At 57.9% G+C, this 9,506-nt stretch overlaps 1 protein-coding gene across 38 annotated transcripts in view; it reads left to right on the forward strand.

The window, feature by feature from the left end:
- Window positions 1-8,782, forward strand: part of PRRC2B (proline rich coiled-coil 2B) — an 87,633-nt gene extending 78,851 nt beyond the window's left edge. For 14 of the 38 annotated variants that reach the window (XR_014302050.1, XR_014302051.1, XR_014302053.1 and 11 more), the window contains 4 exons: window positions 2,023-2,199; window positions 2,762-2,853; window positions 4,955-5,036; window positions 6,283-8,782. Coding sequence is in view for 34 of the 38 variants with exons in the window: in XM_082695951.1 (XP_082552077.1) it covers window positions 2,023-2,199; window positions 2,762-2,853; window positions 4,955-5,036; window positions 6,283-6,417 (486 nt within the window). In the remaining 4 variants the exon portion in view is untranslated. Of the gene's footprint in view, window positions 1-2,019; window positions 2,200-2,761; window positions 2,854-4,954; window positions 5,037-6,282 lie in introns of all 38 variants that reach the window. The other 24 variants (XR_014302052.1, XM_082695932.1, XM_082695945.1 and 21 more) reach the window with 3 other exon arrangements.
- The last annotated feature ends 724 nt before the right edge of the window (window positions 8,783-9,506 follow it).

The following is a 9,506-nucleotide window of genomic DNA, read 5'->3' on the forward strand; positions in this document are numbered from 1 at the left end:
AAAGTCCGGTCCTGTGTCTGCACAGCCGTCTGCGCCCGCGGAGAAAACCAGACCTGCTTGGGCTATGCACAGCCACGCACCGACAGCCACCTTCGGGAGCGCCCATGTCCCTGCACCTGGCCTGTCAGTCCCCTGCCCCCACGGCGGGTTTCAGACTTTCTCCTCCCCGCCTTCCGCCTGTCACCATGTGGCATCTGGCTTCCTGTGTCACTGGAGAGATACAAGCAGGGACAAAACGAGTTCTTGTACAGAGTGCCCCCTGCTGGGTCTCCTGGCCCGGGGGTGGGGGGGGTGCCTGGTGGTGCCTGGGCGAGGCCCTTCAGCCAGGCTCCTGCTCCTTCCCTCAGGCTCTGTGGGGCCTCCCTCTGGAGGAAGAGCCTCCTGTTGACACGCAGCTGACCCTATGATTCCCCTTATCCCCTCGTTAAAGAGACAAAACCCCATAAAACTTTTTCTTAGGACACCGGCAGCTCCTGATGGTGGTTTTTTTCCTCTCAACCCCCCACCCCCGGCACCGGCACCGTGTTCTCAGGCAGCGTTCCTTCTGGAACCCTCTTCCTCACCTCTGTGCTCTGCGGGTTCCCTGTGCACCGTGGGCTCTGCTGTCCAGTCTCTGTTCTGCCCTGTGGCTCTAAGTCCCAGCAACATGGGTCTTCCCAGTCCCAGCGGGTGTGTGTTTTCCAGCCTGCGGGCTGCCTGTCCCTTCTGCTCCGGCGTCCTACGGCGTCTCAGACATAATAGCGAAGGCATCAAATCCAAAGCCTGATTGTCGCCCAGTCGTTATGGCTGTCTTGTCCACGTAGGCCGCTGCTTGCCCTCATGCCCTCTCTGATCCTTCGGGTGCTCTTGGCTCTACCTTTGGAAATTACCAGAATCCAGCCATTTCTTGGGCCCAAACGTTTGTTCTCAACACAGCAGCCAGGGGGCCCGTGAAACACAAGTGTAGCCACACCACCCTTAGCTGGAGCTCCAGCAGCGTGGCGCCAGCCTCCCGTTCGTCCTGCAGCCTGTCGTGTGCAAGGAGGAGTGGGGGTCTAGAGACTCCGGCGGCCACCGTCTCTGTGATGCAGTTCCAATAGATCCTTCTGATCCCCACCGTGGACTCAATGCAGGGGCTGAAGAGGAAAGTGACTGAGAGACAGCGAGTGGCCTCCCTGCCCCAGTCCCGAGTCTCCAGGCCCCCCTCCCTGTCGCCACGCGGTGCTGGACTTGACAAGGAGTCTCGCAGAGCTTGTTGTCACCACGCCCCCCACCCCTGCCCCATACACCTTCTGCTGTCATAATAGCCTTCAGAAGCCTCCAAGAGTCTCCAGTTCCAGGAACCCTGAACCCCAGACCCCAGCTGCGTTTTCCATCACCTTTAGAGGCAAAACAGTTAAAGGGGTTTTGCCTTTTTGTGCCTTCCAAAGGGGTACATAGATACACGTCCATGCAGTATCTCTTCTCAACATAGCAGCCGGGATGCCAAATACATTTGCTTTCAGGGGTTTGTTGGCCATTCTTTCCTAAGAGCCCTCCTGCCCCTAGGCACAAGGGTTTGCTGCCTACAGTCCCCACGCTGGGTCCGCATCCATTGTGGCCCTGTCCTCGCTGTGCCCTGAGTCTGACCGTGTCCTCGTGCTTGCCCCTGATGCACATAACGTGCCCTCGGTAAGCCTTTGCTGGTTGGAAGCAGTAAAGTCTGGGGTGCCCGTGGCCCTGTGCAGTCCCGGAGCGGAGCCTCTCACATCGCATGCCCCCCAGGAACACCTCCCAGCGTGCCAGTCGTGGCAGTCTCCGGCAGGCACGGTCCTAAGCTTGTCTTCTCCACCTGCCTGGTTTCAGCGGTCACACTTGCCTCCGAGGCTGTGCCCTAGCAGAAATCCCGAACCTGTCTTACCGTGCACAGGCTGTGCTTGAATTCTGTGGAAATGAGAACCTGATGTGTAGCGCGTGTTTGCTCTCAGGGTCACATGTAAACAGTAGTTTGTGGCTTCCTCCCCAACATCCATTTTCGTCTTAATTATCCCTGTTCTCTAGCAGCTGACGATGCCGCTGCCGGGCTCCCAGCTCCCCCTGCCACGGTACGGCTCTGGGCAGCAGCCCCTGATTCTGCCGCAGTCCATCCAGCTGCCGCAGGGGCAGAGCCTCTCTGTCGGGGCCCCCCGAAGAATCCTTCCACCCGGCTCCCAGCCTTCGGTCCTTAACACCAGCAGAGAGGTAAGGAGGACTCCATCCCACTCTGTCCTGGGGAGAATCGTTGCTAGTCAGGAAGCACTCTGGGCAGGAAGTGCCAGAGGTTGGGGTGCGAGCTCTTGGCCTCACCAGACCACTGGTTTTCTGCTCATGGTAAAGTCCTCTGAGAACCCCATGGCGGGGCCCCCTTGGTTCCTTGTAAGCAAGGGACACGAGCCAAGACTCAGAGCAGAAAGATGTGTGGAGTTGACGCGCCAGGGGAGTTGCGCTGGGGCGTATCAGAGACTGGTCCCAGACGTCCCCACTGACCTTGTCTAGGACTGGGCTCCAGGCTCTGCTGATGGGCATTCTGGTGGTGCACAGTCCTTTCTTGCTATCCTACTGTAAGAGAACAAAAACGGGACAGTTCATGGTTCTAAGAAGAAGCCTCTTGAACCCAGACGGGGGGGGGGGTGCTGGGGGGGAGTACGGATTCCTTTAGACAATCCCTCTCTCCCCCTGGGAATTCTCATTGGCTGTGCACGGGTGAGGGCCGGGCATCTCTGGGGCCCTCAAACAATTGCTCATTCCTTCTTGATGCCTTTAGTCCTCTCAGATGGAGATGAAGGGCTTCCACTTTGCCGACAGTAAACAGAATGTTCCTTCCGGAGGCTCCATGGCGTCACCGCAGACTTACAGGTAAAGAAATGCCCTGGGGGTCGGATGCTGCGTCCCGGAGTCCTTGGTCTGGACGGGACTGAGTTGTTCAGTAGAGTCCTAGGCGCCCGGGGAGAGCTGTGGAAGGGCGTTGAGGCTGGTTCCCCTTTGAGGCCCCGTGTCACCTTGAAGTTCAGTGCTGGGACACACGCATGTTTTAGGCAGCCACGGGGAAGTCGTGAACTGGCGGAGTAGTTTTGCTTTTAGTCATCATGATAAAATGCTCTGGTTTGGGAGAGCTTTCTGGAAAGGTAGAAAAAGAAACGTCTGATGTTTTAATAGTGTAAAACCTGGCCTGACTATTCTCAGCTTTTTCATGAGGTTTTCCAAAGGATTCACTGGCTGGGAAAGTGTGCTCCCTGGAAGGTGGGAGACTTTCCTCTCCCGGGGCTGCATGTTCCCTGCACTGGCCCCCTGGCCCCACCAGGGCCTGTGGCTGCTGGCCTTGCAGGGCCGTCTGTGCCTCTCACGGCGTGGACTGGCCCCTTCTCTCTGCATCCTCGATCTCGGTCTCCAGTAACTGCCCCGGGCCTTCAGCTGGGGGTGGCTTTGGGTGAGCCTGGTGTTGACTTACTGATCATGCTAGAAAGTCAAAGAACCCCTGGTTCTGCTGAGCTGTTGGGCCCTGAGGAGGAGTGTGCCGAGAGAGGGAGGCAGCACGCTCGGCCGGGGGCTCGCAGGTGGGTGAAGTCGGCTCTGTTGTACGCGGGAGGTGCCTGGCGCGGCCTCCTGCTTGTGAGCGGGCGGAACAGACGTGCAGGACTTGCAGCGCTCCGTGGGAGGTTAGCAGCAGGGCTCCAGGGCGCCCCGAGGCCCGTCTGTCGGTGCACAGCTGCCCTCCAGTTGGGGAGCACTAACGCAGATCAGAGCACCATCTCGTCTTCCTGCCGCAGACGCGGTGCCGCTTTGCTCTTGGAGAGTTGAGGCCGCGTCCCTGTCCGCCCCCTGTCGGTCCCCTCATTCCCCGCTCCACCTGCGTCTCCAGAGAAAGGCATCTGTGGGACCTTTGCCTCATTCCATCGTCTTTTCTGTTCTTATGTCACCCTCTTGGCTTCATTTATTTCTGTTTATTGGTTTGTTTTGTGTTCCATCTTTTTGACATAAACCAAAACAACAGAATTTAGGAAAACCACGGACAGACAGCAGCACAGAACGATGAGTATAATCTCGAGTGAGGAAGGCAGCTCCGTGGATAAGCAGAGGCTGCCCTCCCCCGGCCGCTGTGGGTGGCACTGAGCAGCGTCGGGTCCCAGAGGCAAACCCAGGCTCACAGAGCAAGACCCGCCCGTGTCTGCTTAGCGTAGGAGAACAGCATCGGGCCCTTTGGAGAACATGTAGAAGGTAGAAGTGCTCCCAAATGGCCTTTGTTTTGTCGGTGCTGTAGCGGGGTAGGGAAAATTGGTGTTTTATAGACTGGTGTTTTCCACGTTTTCTGGAAACGGGGCTTCTGAGGCATGCCCTGCCAAAGAAGGGTTCCCTGGTCAGACACCTAGGGCTCATGGTCCTCGGCACAGGGTCTGAGCGCCCCCACTGTCAAGGGTCCTGATGAACTCTGTTGTGCACAGCACTTGTTGGGACTCTGAGCCCTAGTAGGCATCCAGGAGAACAGGTTGTCCGGTCAACGGAACACATTCAGAAAGATGTTCCAAAAGATTTTTGTTGCTTTTGGTTTCTCTTTCCACTCACCACACCCCCACCCCCACACATAGACACATACACATGCACACTGCCTAAAAGAGTGAAAAGTAGGAATAAACTTGGCCCCATTCTGAAATCAGCTTCAGAGACCATTTGGGTCACAGAATGCTGTTGGTCCAGACCCTGAGAGACGGTCAGTGGCCATCTACCTGTCCGGTCAGTGCTGCCCACAGCTGGGGCCTCGGCCCCCATGCCCTCAGCCCTTGCACCCTCGGGTGCATCTCTGCGAGCTGCTCTGGTACCCTCTGCCCTCTGGCTGGCTGAGGTCTTGGCTTTCCTCCGTCTGAGAGGGCGCTGCCTGAGCTAGGGCCCTGCCACATGCTAGGCTTGACTCGGTTTCTCTGGCGACGCGTGTGTTCTCACCCCCTGCCTTTGGTTTTTTCAGGCCTAGCTCTGCTAGCCCCAGTGGGAAGCCCTCTGGATCAGCAGTTAACATGGGCTCTGTGCAGGGACACTACGTTCAACAGGTAGAAGATGGCTTTGCAGACCCTCCAGCCCTGGACACTTAGGCCCGTCTCCAAGCGCCAAAAGAGAAGGGACTGTCCAACCATTTGAGTGCGCCTCTTAAAAAGAGAGACGAGCCCTAGCACTTAGAGCGCGGCGCCGGGAGCCGGCAGCCGAGTCCCTCCTGGCGAAGGCATTTCTCCTCTTGATGGGCGTCTGGATCCTTCCTTGTCCTGCAGAGAAGGGAGGATGCGGATTCCTCTGAGGAGGTGGCGCCAGAAGGTGGACCTCCCTCCGTAGTAATTTGGGTTGTGAAGGCGCGGGGACTCGGTTAGGTGTGTGGGTCAGCTCTAGAAGCCGCGCGTGTGTGCGTGCGTGTGTTAGCTCTAGTAAGTGCTGTGTCTCGTCTGTGTCTTGGCTGGGTGGGAGTACCAGTGGAATGAGGCTTTCCCATTTTGTAACAAAAGGGGTTTCTTGGTGTCTTTGCCTTCAGGCACTGTTCTCAGCGGCTGCTCTAAAATGCCATGGGGTCCTGAGCTCACACCCGTCAGGCGTGGCTTTTTAATAAAACCGCATTCCTGGCTGATGGAGGGGGAAGTTTGATTGCTCATTTCACTCCTCCTAACTTGGTTCCCTGGAGGGTCGTTCCTTGAATTGCTTGGACTGAGCTGCTAAAGCTTTCTTGCAGAGGTCACACACACCCTGGTGGGGGGCAGAGTCGAGGCTGGCCACAGAGCTGCAGGTTCATGGGATCCTGATGGGAATCTCCAGGCCAAACGAGGGCTCAGGGGGGACGTTTCCGGAGAGCAGGAGTTGGGGGCAGGGTGTTGAAGACCAGGGAGGACCAAGTCCACGTGGTGGCCCCGTGCCCCTCTGCAGGCATTCGGGAGTTCGACTCGTGCAGTGCACTTGGATCTGCTCGAGGGCTTTTTACCCTCGGGGCACAGGATGCACTGATTTGAGAAGGTCCTTCCAAGTCAGCCTTGGATGTGTGCCTGCTGCACAGGCCCATGGCCATTGCAGAATGGTTCCCAGAGGACCCGGCACCTTCTTGCCTCCCCGAATCATTGCCTTCAGCACTGTTGGGAGGGGAGAGAGCAGTGTCCGCCCGTGTCCTTCCAAGTCTGGTCCTTCCACCAAAGGAATGGGCTTCTTAGGGTAGCTTTTTTCTGTGACTCAGAAGCAGGCAGGGGCCAGTGGGACTTATGTATCCAGACAGATGTTTCTGCATAAGGGTAACTATCTTTGTCCCCGTTCATCTGTCCAAAGGCCAAACAACGAGTGGACGAAAAACCCAGCCTGGGAAGCGTGAAACTGCAGGAGGCCCCCTCAGCCGCCTCCCAGATGAAGCGAACCGGAGCCATCAAGCCTCGGCCGGTCAAAGTGGAGGAGAGCAAGGCCTGAAGGTGCTTGGCCACGCCTCGCCCCCACCTCGAGGACAGGGCCGCCGCTCGGCCTGGACACAGCCAGACTCGCAGACATCTCGGACACCTCGCCAGATCCACCGTCCAATCACCTGGCCCAGACTGAGAGACCTCCCTTCCCTCTCCACTCCCGAAAGCTCTGTGTCCAGCCAGCTTGCCCCTGTGGATGTGTGGCATTGACCTGCTCGCTTTACTACGAAGCAAACAAGCAAGCAAACGACCCTGTCCCCGTGTCGTCCCCGCCTCCTGTCCACAGTGACCGTGGAGTGACTCGAGCCTTTGTGCAGTACAGATGACCCCGTCCCTCCCCCTCCCTCCCTGCCCCCCCGCACCCCCGGCCCCAGGCGTAGTGGTTTGGCAGCAGGGCCATTTTAGTTCGAGGCTTTTTGTTTTAAAAAGCAGCTAAGTTTTTACAAAGGAGAAAGGAAAAGAAAACAGAAACAGAAGCTATGTGTGCATAGCGGAACTTCTCTACACTCGCCATCCTCCGCCCTCCGACCCCGTACCACACGCCCCTCTCTCCGGGGCTGCGCGGTGCCTGCGATTCCGTAACACAGGACTCTCGGGCAGACGTGCCCCCGCCCCCTGCACTCCCTCAGTGGGTCAGCCGGTACCGGTGCTCGCAGAAACCGTGGGGGGCACGCCGGCGGGCAGCTCCGTGTTCGGGGCAGCGAGGGAGAGGGGCGGGTTAGGCTGGTGTTTTTGGGGGGGGGGGTCCGGCCCCTGGCCCGATGGTCGGTCGCCGGAGCTTTGGGGCAGCCCAGTGAAGCCGGTTGCATTTTTGGCGTAATCGTGACACGCGGTTTCTGTCCCGGACTCTTCTAAAGCCAGTGGACATGCGAGCACGGGGCAGCTGAGGTAAATCCCGGAGATGCGTAGTCACTGGTGTTTCCCGGGGCTGTCATCGGACCCTCACGCCCTCCCTGGAAGCCTTCCATAACACGCCCTCCTCCTCTCCTCCTGAGCCTGTCTCTTTTCTTGTCTGGGTCCTCCTGTCCCACCACCTTTCCCACAGCTGGCCCCTGGAAGCCACGAGGCTCCCTCACGAGGGGACAGGGCCAGGGGACAGGGCCGCGCGGCCAGCCACCTGCTGGGGTCTGTGGCCCGCAAGGCTGCTGCATGAGCTGACTTTTTCCTCCTTGGCCCGACTCCCACCTGCACACCCGGGTGCTGGGGGCACAGTGGCCTGAGCGGGGCCGTGGGCTGCCGGACAGCTGGGGCGGGCTCCGAGGGGAGGGTGGGTTGCGGGTCTGACTTTGCTCCACCGCAGCTGCCCCCGTGGAGGGCCGCTGCCAGCAGGGTGTTGGTGTGAGCCATCTCATGCTGGGTTTTTGTTCTTTCTTTTTTAAAATAAGACCTAGAAGGAAATCATCCCCGATTTTGTCATTCCAAGGAGAGGGGAAAGGAAATACCAAGTTTTATACATGCTCTTCAGGGTAACTGGCCAGCCACGTTCCTCCACGACAGGGAGGAGGACCTGGCTCAGGACGAGCAGGAGGTGAGCGGCGATGAGGCCCTCAGAGTCCAGGCTCGGGTCACTGCTGCTGTGTGACGCCCCATGGCCCTGAGCGCTGTGTCCAGCCTACAACCCGGTAGGGAGCAGCGCCTTGGGGCCCTTTGCTGCTTTAAGGACTCGGGGTGCGTCCCGCCAGCGAGAGTGCTGGGTTGACGCGAGGGTCCTCCGGACAGGGCCGCCGTTCTTGAAAGACGCTCTCGCGCTTCCTGACAGCTTTGTGTCGCCCTTCCCGCCTCTGCCCTCAGACCGGGCTTCCGCCAGCTGGCCACCTCCATGCCTGAATCTTGATTCTGGGGTCCCTTCTCCGAGGGCTGCTCGCTTGACGAGTTGCCTGCTCTCGCCTGTCCCGTGTGCTCATCTGCTTTCTCTTCCCTGCCAGTGTGTGACCGCTGTCCCTGTGACCGGCCGCCCTGCCACCGCTTCCCTCTGCTGCCACCTGCCTCCCCTGTCCGGCTGCCCCTGTGGGAGCCACACACATGCCCTGCTGCGCGCACACTCAGAAACACGGCCAGGCCCGCACACCTAGTCGCGGTGCGTGTTGTATGTCAGAAGGAAGGAAAAGGTTTTCTCACTTTGCATTCCGGCAGAGCAGCCCTGGATGCTGTTGGAAACACAAGGTGTACCCTTCAGGTGGACCTGCCCTCAGCAAGACAGTGCTTCCTGTTTGAGAAAAAAATAAAAACGAAAGGTCACCTGTTCGCCAGCCCTTTCCTCTACCCTGGTATTTTCTCTCCTCCCCTCCCCAATAAAAACAGAAAACACTAGAATTTATTTATATGTATTGATGTTGTAGGTCTAGGTGAAAAAAAGTAAATGTTTCACTGCTCTATTTATATATAATGTCTGAGTTATTCCGTGCAGGAAAGGCCAGGAAATTGCATGTGAAAGTGCGTTCACCACCTCCGTGTGCCGGAGCTGCGGTCTCTTTCCCACTAAGATACAGATTCTAAGTTGGGCTTGGGGCACAGAGCAGGGCTGAGGCCTGCCTGACCTCCCCACCCCACCCCAGTCCCTTCCTCGGTCTGATTAAATGTGGTGTTTAGTGCAGATAGGTTTTAAGGTGCAATATCTCTTCTTTTCATTTGGTTTTAGAACCAAGTTCAAGGTAATAGGGCTTAGGGTCTTACTTTGATTTCAGAACCCCGTCCTCAGTGCATACCCATGCAGAGGCTTCTGCCAGGATGCTACGGGGCCGTCGGTGGGAACAGGGGAAGACCAGCACTTTCCTTTCTGGGGCTTCTGAGATGGGGGCAGGGGGCAGTCAGAGACCCTCACTGCACCTTTGCTGCCTCCTGATGCTGGCAGCCTGGCCCTGGCCATTGATGGTGCAACTCATTGCTTGGCAACCAGTGACCCCTGCAATAGTGTCCCTGCAGTGTCAACTACTCAGTAGGGGAAGTCCTGGAGTGTGGGGTCAAGTGTCCTAGAGGCATTACCCCCACACACACACCCGCCACCAGAAACTTCTCTGCAAGTTATATTTGGTCTCGTTTTCTTTACTCTTGCTTCCCCCTTTTTAATCCACACCATTACTATTTTCAGACTTGGAATTC

The sequence above is a fragment of the Mustela nivalis genome (genome assembly GCF_964662115.1).
Source record: "Mustela nivalis genome assembly, chromosome: 13".
Lineage (NCBI taxonomy): Eukaryota > Metazoa > Chordata > Mammalia > Carnivora > Mustelidae > Mustela > Mustela nivalis.